Source organism: Pseudopipra pipra, chromosome 20 (assembly GCF_036250125.1).
Source record: "Pseudopipra pipra isolate bDixPip1 chromosome 20, bDixPip1.hap1, whole genome shotgun sequence".
In the NCBI taxonomy this organism is placed as follows: Eukaryota; Metazoa; Chordata; class Aves; order Passeriformes; family Pipridae; genus Pseudopipra; species Pseudopipra pipra.
In genome coordinates this window covers 3,820,858-3,838,704 of record NC_087568.1, presented here as the reverse complement: position 1 = coordinate 3,838,704, position 17,847 = coordinate 3,820,858, and the positions used below count along the sequence as shown (strand labels likewise).

The 17,847-nt window shown below is 52.1% G+C and overlaps 1 protein-coding gene across 1 annotated transcript; it reads left to right on the top strand.

Moving 5' to 3' along the window:
* The first annotated feature begins 2,260 nt into the window (after positions 1-2,260).
* Positions 2,261-17,646, top strand: DBH (dopamine beta-hydroxylase). The gene is made up of 12 exons (XM_064676768.1): positions 2,261-2,716; positions 4,916-5,062; positions 6,400-6,657; positions 8,087-8,263; positions 9,139-9,241; positions 10,455-10,621; positions 11,323-11,466; positions 11,578-11,616; positions 12,451-12,510; positions 13,187-13,314; positions 13,800-13,959; positions 16,406-17,646. The coding sequence occupies exons 1-12, from the start codon at positions 2,375-2,377 to the stop codon at positions 16,538-16,540; spliced, it is 1,860 nt and encodes a 619-aa protein (XP_064532838.1). The 5' UTR covers positions 2,261-2,374; the 3' UTR covers positions 16,541-17,646.
* Positions 17,647-17,847: the final 201 nt, after the last annotated feature.

Below are 17,847 nucleotides of genomic sequence, written 5' to 3'. Positions count from 1 at the left end.
CTGCTGCTCTGCCTTCAAGGAAAGGGGCTGAACCCCCCAGAACTGGGCCCATGGGAAGCTGCTCCTTGTCAGCTCTGACTGGTCAGAGTTCCAGCAACAGGAAACTGGCATTTCTACATCTCATTGAAATCCTAAAATAAACACCCGAAGCAATGAATGGAAAGCTGGATCCTTGCTCCTCACCTGGATTTATGACCCACGACGAGGGAGAAACTGAGGGGGAGAGAGAGAGAGAGATACATTTTATTTTTTCCCCTCTTCAAATAAATTCTCACTGCTTATCTGCAAAGTTCAGCTGTTTTCAAGCTGACCTGCCCGTGTTATGCTGTGCCACTGCAAATTCCTGCTGTACAGGAAAGCTCAGGAGCTCCACTTGCACACGCCAGCAACCTGGGGTTTCATCTCTAATACAGGGAGGCAGAACTCGTTAGCTGAGGACCCCCTCCTGCCCCTTGGTGAGGATCACTTGCCTTCCTGCCGTGCTGGCAGTTCAGCTTCTTCTCTTTACAATGAGGAAACAAAGCCAAGAGAGGTGGAGAAGTGGGTGAATCTGTTTGGAGGAGGTCAGGGATGGGGAAGGACAGAAATCTGCTCTCAGGGGCTTTCGTAATGCAGCCAGATGTCTGCCCAAGCACCAGGGCTGGAAGATGAAGGACATCCATCTGAGCCTTCAGTGCATCCAGGAATGAGCCCAGGAGCCTCAGGCAAAGAGGAGGATGCTGCATCCTCCTTCAGGAAGGTGAGCAGAGCTGTGGAAGGATTGAGGTGCAGATCCAGCTCCTCGGGCAGGAGCCCCAGGGCACTGCAGGGGCTCCATTCACAGTTCCAGTGAATACGACCCCACCTCTCAGAAATGCCATGGTGGGAGCCTTCCCAGGCATCTCTAGTGACCTCCTGCATGTCATGCTATGCAGACATGTGCTTTTGAGGCTGACAGCAGCAGCAGTGGGAGGGCTGGTGTGGGACTGGGCTGTTCCCTGGCATCACTGGGCTCGTGGGATGTGGGATGGGGCTGAGGGATGCTCGTCTGGGAGAGCTCAGCTCTCCATCTTTCTCTCTGCATTGGCCTTTTGCCTGATGAAGCTGAATGAGAGATCAAACCCTCTAACCAGCAGGTCACCCGACAAGGAGAGATGCCCCGGATCAATTGACGCATTCCTGAGTAATGGTTATGTCTTAGGACAGTAAAACCTCATCGAATTTAACGTAGAGATGCACACACTGATGATTCATTAAAACACCCGGGCGCTGAGCTGAATCTATTTCCTCTCATTACACAGGGCTGGGAAATGTGGATCTGCCCCTGTGACATTGCTGCAAGGACCAGGAGTGAAACCCAAGACCCAAAGGGGACTGGGGGGGACTCCGCACGGAAGGCATCCGAGAGCATCTCCTGTCACGTGAGCTGGCATTAATAAAACAAGACCACAAACTCGGAGGCTAAAGCAAGGCAGTGTGTGTGTACCAAAGAGCTTGAGGCAGTTCATTATAATTCCAATTAACGTAGAAAAGTTAATAACCGAAAGAGAATACATCAGACTTTAAACGAACGAGAAGGGGGAGGGGGAGAGACAAAAGGTGTCTTTAAGCTGGAGCTGAAGTCCCAGCTGCCACAAAAGCAAAGAAATAACAAATATTTATCACATCCAATGGTCCAGAGAGGTAGGAGCTTTGACGGGAGCCAAACTGGGGTGGGAGAGGAGTTGGGCTTTGCATGGGAATCCTTATTTTTGGATGCTGTGCTGGGGTTTGGAAGGGCCAGAAATTAGTCACACAAAGGCAAAAAAGGAGAGGAGAGAGGAGAGGAGAGAAGAGGAGAGGTGACAGGAGAGAAGAGATTTCATTTCTGGCTGTTTGGGGGAAATAAGCATTTTCTCTCATATTTAGCTTTGCAGGGAAAATATTTCAAACACTGTCAATATTACCTAATGCCTGGGAGCCCAGACAAAGCCCTGCATGTGATCAGGGCTCCTTTGTGCTAATTGTTTGGCCACCTTTGGGGTGATCCCAGGCTGGGGTACATGGGGACTCAGGCCAGGAGCACCACGAGCAGGGTAGAGCATGTCCATGCAGGGCTCAGCAGGAGCAGCCTGTGAGGCAACAGCACTTTCCAGCCACTAAGGAAGATTTAAGAGTGAATCACATCAGCCCAGTCGAATTCAATTGCTATTGATAATGTCCATGTGCAATTAGAGCCAATTAAGGGGAGGCAGCGAATGACAAAAGCCAGAAGGTGGGGTGGGGTGGGGGTGTCAATACAACTGTCCAATTTCCCAACAACTAAATTCGATTAAAGAGTATCACTTACCCAGTTTGCCCAGGAGGGCCAGCACATAAATGGGCAAGGGGCAGGCACGGGTGCTGTCTGGGCAGCATGCAGACTTTCGGGAGCAAGCCCTGCTCCTGCCCCAGCTTCAAGCTGCGGGAGGTGGCATCCATGTACTTCACCATGATCGCCGTGTTCCTGGTCATCCTGGTGGTGGCTCTGCAGGGCTCGGCGCCCCGCGGGAGTGATTTTCCCTACAAGGTGCCCCTCGATCCCCAGGGGCTGCTCGAGCTCTCCTGGAATGTCAGCTACCCTGAGCAAGCCGTGAATTTCCAGCTCCTCATCAGGGACCTGCAGTTTGGGCTCCTCTTCGGGATGTCGGACAGGGGCGAGTTCGAGAACGCGGACCTGGCCGTGCTCTGGAGCGATGGGAGCAATTCCTATTTTGGGGTGAGTCACTTGTATGTTTGCATGGATGCTTATGGGGTTCCCTCCCTGTGGGTGAATCTGGTTTGAAAGAGTAGGACCGGTCCAGGGCACAGGGCACATTGGACCGGTCCCACTGCTCGGGGGGAAGGGGTCCGAAAGGTCTTGGAGGTTTCTACCCCAGAGGAACCCATGGATCAGGTGCACACGATGGGTTTGGCGTAGGAATTGAACCCAAAGAGAAAAGAATAAATACAACAGCACATCAGCAAGGCTGAGTGGAACCAGAACCAGGATGTCTCTGCTGTGTTTAGCCCCAAAGAGCTCCAACGGGGGGGTTGTGAACTGACCAGCTCATACTCACACACACACACAGGATGCATCAGCATCTTGGTTTGCTTCTGTGCTGCTGTCAGTCACATTAAAAATTAACTACAGTTCCCATTAATGGCTTTGAGACAGGGCAAAAGTCACCAGCCAGAGAGGCTGCTCCTGCCAGCACCAAGAACCCGGCTGCGAGTTGCCTCTGACGCTGCCGTCGGGATCAACAGGACAACAGGGCAACCCGGGGTGCTGTCAGAAATTAGACATGCAAATGTATTTGGGTGATACGTGAACACCTTGTGGTAGCAATGCAGAGGAGAAACTAATTTCTAATGGTGCTGTTTGATATTGCTGCTGCAAATCTCCATCCCTCCTCACACAGTCTGTTTGTCCAGGTCCTTGTTTGGGTTGTGTTTCCATCCCTGGGCTCTCCAGTCCTGTCCCCAGACCACCACATTCAGCTCATTGCCATTGCACTTGGCTGCAGAAAGCAGTTCACATTTTTCCCTGTGTGAGGCTTTCCAGCAAGTTAAATTTTACCTCTCTGCTTACTTCAAGTTAACCATAAAATACATTCTTTCGCAATCAGCCGCAATGTGATCTGCAGTGTAATGAAAGCATGAAAAGAAGGGCTTATTATCTGCGCTGTTTTCCTGCTAATTACCAGCCATTCAGGATCTGTGGTGGCCCGAATGCTACAGTATTTCACAGCATCATGTTAAGGAAACATAAAGGATCATTTCTAATCTTGCCTCCGTGTGCTCACCGAAAGACAAGCAGCACTGAATGAAACACCCGGCAGCATTAAGGTTTTCTCTTTCACTTGGTGCTGAACAGCATCCTGCATGGAGATTTCAATAAATCTCTCCAGTCCTGGTTTTCTCTCTCCCAGCAGCCTTTCTTCTGGATAAGTATGTCAGCTGTTAAAAAGATCCAAATTTGCTTAACCCCCCATGTACTACAAGATTAATTTGCACACCATATTCCTATGAAAACAAATGTCATGCAAGCTCCATGTAGCTGATTTTACTCTCCCCCTCTAAGGACAATATGTTCTCGAAATATGACTCTATAGTTCTGGCTGAAATTACGCCAAGTTGCTTTATTCTTTTTCTTCTGTTTTTTCCCCCAAGATAAGAGAACTGAGGCCACTTATGTATGTATAGTGAGGTACTTCTTGGGTGCCTTTTCTCACTAAACAAAATATATCAGTGAAAGAAACAAAAGATCAAGGCAACAACCCCATTCAGTTCCAAATTATTGCAGGATTTTATACTCCAAACCTTCAAATCCTGAAGCACAGGAATCCACTGCTTTGCTTCTCAGTGTGGCTTTGTCGCCATCCTCAACAATGAGCAGCTTTTGGGAGGCCATGCTGAGCTTCCAGAACAATCTGGCCACAACAAATTAAGGATTTTGAAGAGGGACAGCAATTCCTAGGGCTGACACTACAGCCCAGCAAAAGTCTGATCTTAAATTGAGAGCAGCTGTCTTGTGGCAAGGGTTTTGGAGAGCACATCACCCCCCCCCCAGACAAATACACCCAAAATGCACAGACTGATCAGACTGATGCACCATTTTCACATGTCCCTGCAGGCTTTCTTATCCCCCATCCTTTCCACAGTCACATCTCAACTTTTAAAGGTCTTTCTGCAGACTGTTAGTGCTGGGTCAGGTATTTCACACCAAGAGCCTCATGGCAGGGGCTGTTCTGGCACCACTGTGCCTGGGGGATGCTGGAAGGGGCCATGGAGCAACCAAAACACAGACACCCTACACACACACACACCTCTGGGAATGCAGCAGGTGAACCAGCTGGAGGGCCAGAAGGAGAACCTCAGGACCTGCAGTAGCTCTGGAGGTTCCTCCAGGCTGACCAGGGTGCTCTTTCTCTCACAGGATGCCTGGAGTGATGCCAAGGGGCAGCTCCACATGGATTCACAGCAGGACTACCAGCTCCTGGGGGCTCGGAGGGCTCCCGAGGGGCTCTACCTCCTCTTCAGAAGAGCCTTCAGCACCTGTGACCCCAAGGACTACCTGATAGAGGTACAGCACCACCCTCACCCCACTGTGCCACTGTAGCACCCCTCAGCCCCCTCCCAGCCCTGGGGCACAGCTCCAAACCCCAACCTGCGTGGTTATATCTGATTTTGGAGGCAGCATCAGGTGTTTGTGCTGTCTAAGGCAGAAAGGAAGCGAGCTACAGCTGTCAGTCCTGGGACATGAGTAATGTTTGGCACCATCTATTTATGACCCCTTATAAACCTCTAGAAAGTGTAGATTTTAGCTCATTTGCATCATCAGCTCCTGTTAAGCATGTGTTAGGTCTATATAAATACCTCCTGCATCACTCTGGTCTGCCGTCTGGAGCCAACTGTTGGGAGTGTTACGAAGAAGGGTTGGTGTAACAACAGGAGGCAAAGAGGAGGGTTGTGGCAGGAGCTGGAACAAAGGGACAGCAAATACACTGTGCTGTGCTTGTATGTGGCTTGCTGATGTTTCTCTGGGTCTGCATTGACCACTGCCCTGTGAGATGGGACTGGGGGGAAACCTTCCCAGTGGGGATGTCAAACAGCTTCAGAGTCTCAGCCATGGACCCCAGGTGCAGGCAGGAATTGGTGCAAGGCTCATCTCAGATGAAAGCCTTTGTGGGCAGGATATTTTAGAGCCAACGTGGGCACAGAGTGTCCTCGAGTTTTTGTTGCTGGTTTTCAAAAGCTTGTCTTGTGGTGAGAAATGTCTGCCAAAACACTGAGAGCCCTGGAGGAAAAAATCTGTCTGTGAACAAGGAAAAGACTTACAGGTCTTAATTCTCTGATCCTTTAAGAAAAGATTATTCTCTTTTTCCTTTCTTCCTTATCTCCTGTCCAGACCTCTCTGTGTTCAGCAGCACCTTTCTTCCTTGCAGTAGACTTTGAGCAGAGCTTCTTGTGGCACCTTCCCCCTCAACAGGAGCTGGGAGAAAAGGGAGGATTTCAGGGAGAAGTTTTGTGCCTGCTGTTACTGCCCAGGCCACTCAGTGGGACTGGGCTGCAGGGTGGGATGAGCTCTGCACTGATGTGGTTGTCCCAGCCTCGAGCTCATGAGAGAGGAGGGGCTCTGAAGGAGAAGGGAGGATATGTTAAGCCTTATGGAATTTCAGACTCTCCCACCTGGCAGGGAACCCTCTGTGATCACCTCAGCCAAAGAAATGGCCCCAAATCTATAATATTCCTGGGACAGCACAGCAAAGTGAGCTACTGGTGCACTTAGGGTGGCTTCCCACTTGGGAATGGGTCAAGAGACCCATTCCTGGGTTCATGCCATCAATAGTGGTGCCAATAGTCCATGCAGGTCATGTTTCTACACGAAAAACTACCTGATATACTGTGGTCTTGCTTCAGGATGGCACTGTGCACCTCATCTATGGGATCCTGGAGAAACCCGTGCATTCCCTCCAAGCCATCAACATCTCTGCCATCTACGGGGGACTGCAGAGGGTGCAGCTGCTGAAGCCCAACATCACCATCCCTGAACTGCCCAGTGACACGAAAACCATGGAGATAACAGCTCCAGACGTTGTCATTCCCAGCCAAGAGACAACCTACTGGTGTTACATGGTAGAGATCCCAAAAGGCTTCCCCAAACATCACATTATCATGGTAAGAGGTAGGAGAAGGGGGCTGCTTTCCCCAGGGCAGTCAGCAATCATGTTCACATTCAGCCATCCTACAAAGTCCATCTCTTCCTGCCCTGTCCATCTCTTCCTGCCCACAGCCTGGGAGGCTTTCAGACCCATCCATCTTCACAAACATGGTCCCAAAACATCTCCCAGAGCCATCCCACCAGCCAGTAGCATTCTAATCTCTCTTAACCCCAAATCAGAAGTTTCTCAGCAGGAAGTGGCCAGCTGATGTCTTTCCACCTGGCACATCCAGCAGGAACCAGGGCAGGCTCAGAGATGACTCTCTGCAGAAGGCAGAGCTGTGGCCACCAAGGATGGACTCATAGCAGGATTATGGCACACAGTGAGCCATGAGGAATATATAAACATGGGAAACAAAGGAAAAGGGCTGGCAAGAGCAGAGCATACTCCAAAAAAAGAGTTACAGAAATAAATGCAACTTGTGTGCGCTGCCCAGGAGTTTTGCAGGTGCTTGGGTCACCTCCCTCAAAGGAGAGGCAGAAACCTGCTGGCATCCTAGTGCAGGACAGGGATGAGCCACTGGGAGAGCATGGCCCCAGCAGGTGTGGAGGTGGCTCAGCAGCTGACCTGGAACATTCAGAGTCAAAACCACCCAGTGGAGAGAGGGAAAACCTGATGCATGAGCTGAAGTGAGTGCTCAGTGACTTATAGAGGAGAGACGGTGCTGCAAAGGAAGGCTCAGAAGGAGGATTTTCTCTCTAACAGATGGTGTGAACTGAATCATCTGTGTGTAAGTAAAAAGTGTGTAACTCCTGATACCTTCCCGCTGCTGCAGATTACTTCTACAGCTGGCACTTTTAGCCAGAGCCATTCCTCAGAATGGCTTTAATCACTCTTTCTACCCCAAATTCCCCTTGCCATGCCCTGAGCAGCTGTCGGATAGAAACAAAACCCAATAGCTTCAGTCAGAGCTACCACAACGTGACCAGGACTCTTTTTAGGAAAAAGCAATGTGCCCAGGGTCACCTCAGCCCTGCAACACTGTAAAGGACTCAGTCATCACAAAGTAGACCAAGATCTTCTGCTAATCAGGTGCACCTGTTGCTGGAGAAAGGCTGAGATGTTTCTATATGTGTTCTGGTGGGCTCTGGGTTGGTCCCAAGGCCAACTAAGAAACTAAGTGTTTCCACAACTGCCCTGAATGCTCTCCTTGGGCACTAGTTCCAGCTTAACCTCCTCTTGCGAGCCAAAATATAAAGTAAAAGCTCTTGGCGCTTGGTGCCTCATGCCCGGAGCAACCTTCCCTCCCTACCACAGGGTACAAGCTGTCTCCCATTCAGCAACAGGTGCCAGACATACCTGTCTTGGCTCCTCGTGGAGCCTGGAAGGCGGCAGCTGCAGGGATGGACTCTCAGTCTGTCCTCGTTCTGGGATCTGCTTTGCAGTACGAGCCCGTGATCACGGAGGGCAACGAGGCTCTTGTCCACCACATGGAAGTCTTCCAGTGTGCTGCCGAGTTCGACAGCTTCCCCTCCTACAACGGGCCCTGCGACTCCAAGATGAAGCCAGAGCGGCTCAACTACTGCAGGCACGTGCTGGCAGCCTGGGCCATGGGAGCACAGGTGGGTGCAAGGGGGGACCTGTTGCCCTGGGTGAAAACTGTCCTGTTGCTTCCCAACCGTTCCCAATTCCCTTTTGGGTTTGCCCCATGTTAGTTGCTCCCACCCCGTTCTCTGTTGGGGTTTGAGTCCAGCCCTGTCTGACCTCCCCAACCTCCCCCTGGGTGCATCTGAGTTCCTGCTTCATCCCAGCTCATCTCCTTGGTGCCATAAATCTGGATCCCAGGTGCAATCCAGTCCAGGTTCTCCCCCATTTCATATCCCAGCCCTGATCCAGCCCGGGTTTCCCCCTATTCCTGATTCTGGGCATAATCCAGTCCAGGTTTCCCTCCATTCCGGATCCCAGGTGTGATCCAGTCTGGGTTTTCCCCATTCTGCATTCTGGCCCTGATCCAGTCTGGATTTCCCCTCATTCTGTATTCTCACTTTATCCAATCTGGTCTTTCCCCCACCCTGTATCCCACCTGTGATCCAGTCTGTCTTGTCCCCCATTCCAGTGGGGCACTGGAAGAGGCTCCCCAGGGCAGTGGTCACAGAGTTCAAGGATCCTTTGGACAATGCTCTCATGCACATGGTGGGATTTCTGGGGTTATCCTCTGCACGCCCAGGAGTTGGACTTGATGCTGATCCTTGTGGGTCCCTTCCAACTCAGGACATTCTATGATTCTGCTGGGGGGTTATGTCACTGCAGGTACATGTGGCACAGGAGAAGCCTGTGGAAGCAAGACCAGCTCACCAAGCACAACCAAGAGCTCAAATCATGCCCCTCAGCCCACAGTGGGGGTCAGGATTATGGCCAAACATTTCCCTTTGGCTTTTCAGCCTTGTCCTTGGAAAGCCATCCCACTGCTCCCCTAACACCCTCCCTCTGCTTCCAGGCTTTCTACTACCCTGAAGAAGCAGGTGTTGCCTTTGGTGGCCCACACTCCTCCAGATATTTGCGCCTCGAGATCCATTACCACAATCCCCTGGTGTTCAAAGGTGAGGGGGTGTGAGCCATGCCTGGTGCCTCCCCAGTAAGGCCATGGCAGGAGAGCTGGGGACATTCAAGGGAAGGACTGACATCCTGTTGGAGAGGGCTCTGGCCAAAAATCATAGCCCTGCTTGCAACTATCTGGAGACCTGATAGTCCAGATCTGTCCTAGCAGGAAGAATACATTAAATTCCCACCATGCTGCCCCTTTTCTGGTCTCAGCAAAGTCATCCTCACTGAAGGCTGGACCTGTGCAAGCCCAGCGGTGGAGAAGGATGCTCAGGAAAGGAATCTCTCAGAGCCTGCAGGCAGAAAACTGCCCCTATAGAGTTCCTGCAGGGATATGATCCAAGGCAGCACCAGTATTTAGCTGGGCTGTCTCAGAGTGTCCCTCCAAGTTCCTTGGAAGGTGGTGGTAGAGGATCTCAGAGCAAGAGCAACAGCAGTGCCAAGTCACCAGAGAGGAAGCAGCAGCAGCCTGGCTGGGGATGGGGGGATGTGGATGTTGTTTTACTGTACTCCTGCTTCGATAACATTGTCAGGAGACACATTGAAAAAAAAAAAAGTTCCAAAAAGCCCAGTTTCTTCATTAACATAAAAACAAGTAGCTTCTTGACTACCCAAGTATATTTTTAGGAGACCAGAGCATATGCACTGTAGATCAGTCATAGCACATTCGGCAACTCGAGAAAAAACATGTCTATAAATACAGAGCTCATGTCTTTCATAATTTATCTGCTTTTGCATGTTAACCAATAGTGTCTCCCCTGTTATTCTTATCTCTGAGTGGGCTCCAGCCTGGAGACAGGGGGTTCAAAGCTGCCCTGAACCCCTCCTGACCTACTGACCCTGCTCCTTCCCTTTGCTTTCGTGGCCTTAGACTTCTGGATGTATCAGTTAAAGAAGATGCAATGAGCCATATTTCTGAGGGAGTTAAAGCACCCCATGCTCTGTCCTTCTGCTTTGGGCTCTCCAAAGGCACCCCTTACCTCACTCTCCTGGGAGAAATTCAGCCTTAGGTCGATGCCCTCTCTAGGGGAACCAGGCGTGTCTGGGCACACTCAGGAAAGGCTTGCATGCAAATGTCTAGGATTTAAAGCAACAAGAGCCACACGCAGGTTCAGAAAGCCGCGAGCGAGAGGCTGGCGATGCAGCGCAGCATCGTTTTTCACACCTGACCTTGTCCCTGCAGTGACTCGTCCTTGTCCTCTCGCCCACCAGGTCGCCGTGACTCCTCAGGGATCCGACTGTACTACACGGCCACCCTGCGGCACCACGACGCCGGGATCATGGAGCTGGGCTTGGTCTACACGCCCGTGATGGCCATTCCCCCCGGCGAGGACGCCTTTGTCCTCACGGGCTATTGCACCGACAAATGCACCCAGAAGGTGAGTGCCCGTCCTCTCCACCCCGGGCTTCACCTTGGAGAACAAAGTTTACTCATGGCTTTTCCCAGGCCCTGGGCAGAACTGAGCTCCAGGTTTCCAATTCCCGGTTTTAAACTTATCGTGAGGTTGCGCTGAAAAGAAAAAATCTGCTGTGTACAACAAACAGAGAGCAGCTGGTCGGGATGCACTGAATCCCCCTCGAAGCAGCTCTCCTGGGGAGCCATCTGCTCCAGCTCCCCAGGGTACCATTCCCATAAAACTTACTGCCGAGCTGGCTGTGTCCCAGTGGTGCTTCCCTCCATGGGGAAGAGAAAATTGGCTTCTGCGTCCGAGCAACTTGCCAAGAGCTTCTCTCAAAGATGGTTCCAAAATGCCCACCTTGCTCTCAGGGATATTTTAGTAGATGTTTTGGTAGGGCCTACTCAAAAGGAATCATTTGTGCCACCACTAACGAGCGCAGGGAAGCAAGCAGCATCCGGCTCAGCTGCTCCTGCTGACCCAGAGAGCTGGTTTGGCAGCAGATTGAGAGTCTGTCCCTCTGCCAGGAGCTCGCTGACACCCTGCTCCAAGGGGACAGTGATCCCCTAAACTCCTGTGTGAGAGCCAGGACAGGGACAGCCGGTTCCCAGCACAGAGCAGGGGATGTGTGGGAGGGGAGAGGGATGGGGTCAGCATGAGGCCCTGATCTGTCCTTCCCCCAGGCTCTGCCTGCTGCCGGCATCCGCATCTTCGCCTCCCAGCTCCACACTCACCTGGCAGGAAGAAAAGTGGTGACAGTGCTGTCCCGGGACGGGAGAGAGCGGCAGGTCGTGAACTCCGACAGCCACTACAGCCCTCACTTTCAGGTACAGGGATCTGCAGGGGCAGTGGGGTCCTGGCTGGATGTCACCTGTGGGGTTGCCCTGGGCACGGTGCCACGGCGCTGCTCTGATGTGACCCCTTTGCTTCCCTCCCAGGAGATCCGCATGCTGAAGGAGGTCGTTGCAGTCTTTCCAGTGAGTTGCTCCAGAAACTGTGGCAGCTTCCAAACAGCACACCCTGACCCCATGACCTTGAGCTCTCTGCCTCCTTCCATCAGCCCATCCCCTCTGGGGACGTCCCTGCGGGCTGCAGGAGGACAGTGTGGTCCCTGGGTCATATCTACCACCCTCATGCCTTGGGGATGTTGGGGCCCACCTCATATGGCACAAAACTGGTGTGTGGGCAGCAAGGAGCTAAATTAAGCACCTAATTTAGTTGGCCTTTGTCTACCAGAGGGAGGCTCCTCAGGGGGTGAGGATGAACCATGGTGGTGCTCCCTCTCTTCGCTGGGTAGGACAGGAAGAGATTTGGAATCAGTGGTGAGAGTGAGTGGTAAAACAGAGGTGGAAAGTGCCCTGGGGCCTTTTGGGTGAGGAAGAACCTGGCTGCAAAATAGAGGACACCTATGGGACCTGCTGTGCCCCATGAGGCTGCCCAAAAGACTCAGCACTCATTGAGACCCCACCTACATCTGTGCTGGGACCCCACGGTCCCCAGCACTGGCTGTGATGGGGAGGCTGTTGTGCCATCAAGTCAGGTACAGATTTGGCACTTCAAACTGTTGCCTAAGTGCATTTTTTTAAGGTGTTTCAGCCCTGCAGAAATTCTTAAAAAGAGAGGAAAGCAGGAAACACCATTCCTGGGATACAGCCCTAGGGAATCTCCACAGGGGATGCAAGTTTAGCAAGTGCTCCTGAGGCATTCCAGAGAGCGCTGGTGGGGAAACAGGCTACTGACATGGGGAGCAGAGATCTGCTGTGTTGTACACTCCCCAGCCCCTAAATTTGCCTGTGTTTGAACCTCCCCAGGGCGATGAACTCATCACCACCTGCACATACAACACGCAGAACCGGAGCCAAGCCACCGTGGTGAGTGCAGGGGCAGCTCACAGGCCTCTGTGGGGCTGAGGTGTGTTGGTACCCCAGGGTTGGGGGCACCCACAGAGTGGGCTTCTGCATGAACCCAGGCTGAATCACAGCCAAAAACCAGAGGGAGTGTGGGAAGAAGGGAACTCACAAGGCTCTGCTGCCTGCAGCGGAGATGGCAAGGTGCTAATTGTGAAGTAGCATGTGTCACTCTAATTCCCATCACAAACTGTTCCACCAGGGATTAATTGTAATTAAAGAGAAGTGGCATTTTTTGACAGTGCATGTTATTTTCTTACATAGGCAGCAAAAAAAAAAAAAAAAGAGCCTGTCAGAGGTACCATCAACAGGGACAAAGTTAAATATAGCAGAGGGATTATAGGAAATCTGCATTTTAGTGTAAACCACACAGTCTAGCCTAAAAGTCTGTCCTTGTGCAAAGGGCAGAGGAGCAGAGTGCTGCCCATCTCATGCACATGAAGGGGTGTGTTTATCTATACCTATGTATCTACATCTATTTAGATACCCAGATATCTAGATATATAGATTATAGCTATAGATATATGTGTGTGCACATAGAGGTGTGAGCTTTGTGTCCTCCTGCCCTCCCTGCTGGCTGTGCAGCCCTGGCAGGGCACAACCAGACCCCACTGCCATCACCTTTGTGTCTGTGCTGCAGGGAGGGTTTGGCATCCTGGAAGAGATGTGTGTGAACTACGTGCATTACTACCCCCAGACGCAGCTGGAGCTGTGCAAAAGCACTATGGATCTGGGATACCTGCACCGATACTTCAACCTCGTGAACAGGTACAGAGCCCCTGCACGGTGGGGCTGAGGGGAGAGGGATCAGTGCAAAGCTCTGTGGTGGTAACACTAGAAAAAAGCCAAACCCAGGGTTTTAAGGATGATTGTGTGGTGAGAACCTCTGGGAAGGGAGAGCAGTCCTGGGAATGGACTTCACAGAAAGAGTCAGAGCATGACCATGTGCTTAAGTGCAGAATATTCCTTATAACCCAAGGCAGACAGCAAGCATCCCTGCCAGAGAAGCTGCAGCCCATCCACCCAGGATGAGAGGGGGAGATGCTGACCTTGCACAGGATGTCCTACCCACAGGCAGTCAGCTGGCCCCAAATCCTTCCCTGCAGGTGCCCGCTGCTCCAGGCGCTCCCTGTGCCCAGCGCTGACTTCGGAGCCATTCCAGGTCAAGCTTTAGGCAGGGAGGAATTAGTCACATCCAACACCAAAAGGGGACAGCACTGCTGTGTTTCAGTGTGGCATTTCTCCTGCCCCAGGTTTAACGATGAGGAGGTCTGCATGTGCCCGCAGGTCTCTATCCCAGAGCAGTTCAATTCTGTCCCCTGGAACACGTTCAACAGAGATGTGCTAAAGTCCCTCTACGGTTTTGCTCCGATCTCCATGCACTGCAACAAATCCTCCGCCATCCGGTTCCCGGTATGTACAGCTTCACTCCCAAGGCTTCCCAACAAAACTCCCAGCTGTAGGTAAAAAGCAGCTTGGCAGAGCTGTGGGAAGGTCTGTACCAAGCACACGGGTCAGGTGTCCGGTGCTCAGGACACATCCAAAACCCAGTGGGCTCAGGGCAGGGAGCTGGAGCTGTCAGGACACTGAGCCCAGCCCTGGTGCTTAAACAATCTGTCCAGAGCCCACCATGGATGTTCCCAGCCAGATTCAATTGGGAGATGCATTTGCATAAAGTGATTTGGAGGCTGCTTTTGCTGAGCGTTGAAGTCGGGCCGGCTCCAGATCCAAGGAGAAACGTGAGGTGGTTTTTAGGATTTTGGCAAATGACATCAGGTCCCAGCAGAGCGAGCTCATTACGCGCAGCATCTGTGCAGCCTCCGAACGCAGGGATCCAGCAAAACCTGAAGGATAAAGGACTGCGAGATCTTTAAAGGAAAAACAGGCCCAGTGATGAGGGACATAAAGATGGTGGCAATGAAGATTTAAACCCACTGATGGCCTCAGCTCCCAGTGCCATTTATCGGTGTAATAAACTTAGATGATAGCCTATTCCCGGATCCAGGGATATCCACTGCAGCACAGGAGGATGCTGAGCTGACTGCAGGGATGACCATCAGCTTTCTGCCCCAGTAAACTCCCTTCAGCAAAGTCCACTCTGGAGCAGGCAGAAACCATTCCAGTTTCCTGGAACTGAAGACCCGGCACCTCTCGGCTGTGCAGAGGACAGAAGTGCAGAACAGTGGTGCAGAAGTTTTGTGCAGCAGGAGAATTATGAATTAAACCTCTTAATTACAGCTCAGACAACTCTCTTGGTTTCAGAGAGGTCTAGGGGGCTTCTGGGAAGGGACTCGAGCGGAGCAGAGCCAATGCTGGCACAAAGTGGGTCACAGGCACCACAGTGAGGGCGAAGGAACTGAGCTGCCTCCCTGCTCTGCTGGTGCTTCAGAGCGAGCCCAACTTTGATACATCTCATTTATTCCATGCTGTTTCTGCCAAGAGAAAAGCACCGGCTTCTAATTAAGTTCATGTTTTTGCAGTTCAGTGATCCCAAATCTGATGATTTCTGGAAGGAACTGAGTGCTGTTAATTATCGAGCAAAATCTCAAGGTACCACTTGTGAGAGGCAGCAGGGATGATGCCATCCCCAAGTCCCCTGCACCCACAAGGGCTCACAGTAAACTCCCTTTATTCAGATTTCCACTCAAAGGCACCGAAAACAACAACTATTGAGACACTCCAAGTGCCTTTGATCTATCTGAAAAGCGGGCACAGGGTTCGGGATGTATCAGCAGGGCAGATTCCGCAGCAGATGGGCTCAGGACTGGAGCCGAGCCCTGGAGCAGGCACACCCTAAACATTCTTAACTGCTCCCCTAAGCCAGAAGGGTACAGGAAAATAGTTGTTTCTCCAGCTGGTGCTCCCCTGCAATGCTATCCCCTCTCTGGTCGCTCCCCATGAGCTTTGGAACGGTCCCTCCATCCCACTCCATCTTCCCCCAGGGTTTTCCTGGTGCTGGTGCAGCCTCTGGCCTGTTTTGCTTGACATACCACAAGAAATTTCAGCTGAAAACATAAATTCAACTTTCATCTTGCTGATGACTCACGGCTCTACCTCTCCTCTCCAGACCTCCCTCCTCCTGCTCACGCTGCGGCTCAGCCTCTCGCTGACATTTCCGCATGAGCACGCAGCCAGCAGCCAAACTGCAGCATCACCAAACCAGAGCCAAGCCCCCCTTTGCCCTCACAGCCCCTGCCCACATCTCCACTGGCCACTAACCCAGGCCAACACATCACATCTGAGTTAGATCCTGCTCGGCGGGCTCAGCCCTCGGCGCTGCCTGGACCTGGCAGATTGCTCTTTGCAGGGAACATCCCCGAGACAAGGTGTCTCCTCACATGCACAGAGCTGGAGGTTTTGTCCTGGCCGTGGTCACCCTGAACCCTGATGGCTGTGACAGCCCTTCCCCAGCTCTGCTACACAGCACATCATCCAGGCTGCTGCATCCTTCCTGTTCTGCAGCAGCTGCACAAGAACATCCATGCTGAAATGCTGCAAATTCCTGCCAATATTTGGTGGAGAGTGTTTTTCAGAGCACGTTGCTGCCTGTATGGGACTCCCTGGTTTGAGTTGCCTCCATCTGATTTGGTGGGTAGCGCTTTTTGGGGTGGAAGCATCCTAACTGTGGTGGGTTTCTGAGACACGGTGCACTGCAGACGTCTGTGCCGCTAAGGGGATGTGTAGGTGCTTCTGTAAAATGAAGAATTAGTAATATGAATAATTAGTAACATCTCGTAAGAAAACATCCTGATTTTGGCTGAAAATGCTTCAAATATTAAAGCTCATTGGAGAGATGGGCAGAAACACCAAGTCTCCAAGTACCTGAGACTTGGTCTCACGGTGCCAAACTCTCTTGCAGGGCGACTGGGAGAAGCAGCCACTTCCCACCATCACCGAGAGGCTGCAGGAGCCTGTCCCCCACTGCCCACCTGCCCCAGGGCCTCAGCCTGCTGCCCCCATCCCCCTCAACCTGGGCCAGCTCAGGAGGGACTGACACGATGCCTGTTCCTTCCATCACGACGGGAAGTGCCTCCAGGCAGGAGCATCCATGGGGAACATCCCGTCACTGTCCCGGCATCCTGCCCACACAGCGATGCCAACTGGTGCCCTGGCCCCTGCAGGGGGGTTAGGGCTCATGAGCTAGAGTTCAAAAAGTACTCTGGAGATGGAAAGTGCTATATTTAGTGTGTTATTAGCAATCCTGGCTCTGAGTAATGCTGCTTTCCACCCCCGGAATGAGAACGTGGAGGTTTGCTATTGTGCTAAACTCAGTGTGGCCCCAGGGAGTGGGGGGAGAGCCTTGTTTTCCCACAGGGAAATTGAGGCATGGACATGTGTGGGAGCAGCATACAAGCCCTGCAGTGCCCCACGGTCCTGTTTAGCTCAGGATGGCTCCACAGGTGCTCTCCCACCCTGCCAGCCATGGAGAGGATGGAGGGAAGGAGGGAGGGATGCCACGATGCCCACCCGACACCCACCTCCCCCCCATGCTCCTTCCCCACTCCCCCATGCTGGGGATTGTTCCTCTCGATGCCACCAGATGCCAATGGCTGGGAACAAATGATACCTCTGGGACAGGGTTTAGAAAGGGGGAGGGATGGAGTGGGGAGGCACGGGAAGGGGAATGACAAATCTTCTGTCAGGGAAAAATTACTCCATTAAATATCTAAATGTAAAATAAATTGCTTTTTGCTGTCGAGCTCCAAGGGGAGAGCACTCAGGAGGAGCAAAGGAAAGACTGGAGGTGCTGCAGGAGAGTCCATGTCCATCCCAGCTGGGTGCCTGCCCTTGCTGCCTTGGGACAGGTGGGATCCAGGGCAGGTGGCCCCCAAAATTCACCCTCCCAGCCACCTTGAGTGTAAGGGACAGAGCACTGCACATTGGAAAGGCCTTTTTAAAGCAAAACATGATCTTTCATGCACAGAGTGGATCCCTGGCTTGGCAGGGAGGCAGCATGCTCTTTCCCTCGGGACAGGACTGTGGCCACCCCCTCCTCTGCCCTCCTCCTGCCACAGGGAGGGCAATCAGCTCCTATTCAAGAGAAAAATTCATCTCAATCTTGTTTTTTAACGTTTTCAGTAAAACCAAAGCATTTTCAGAGTTCACGCTCTTGCCCGTAGCGCTTGTGGCACGAGGTTAAGGAATTGAAATCAGCTCTAAAGAGGGTATGCACCAAGCAAACCTAGTCAAGGGAAAGAAAGGGAAGAGCATGGAGTGAGATTATTTCTTCAGGCGGGTGAAAGCTTCAGCAGAGATCAGGCCCTTGCTGTGCCCAGCGAGGGGACCAGAGCAAAGGATAAT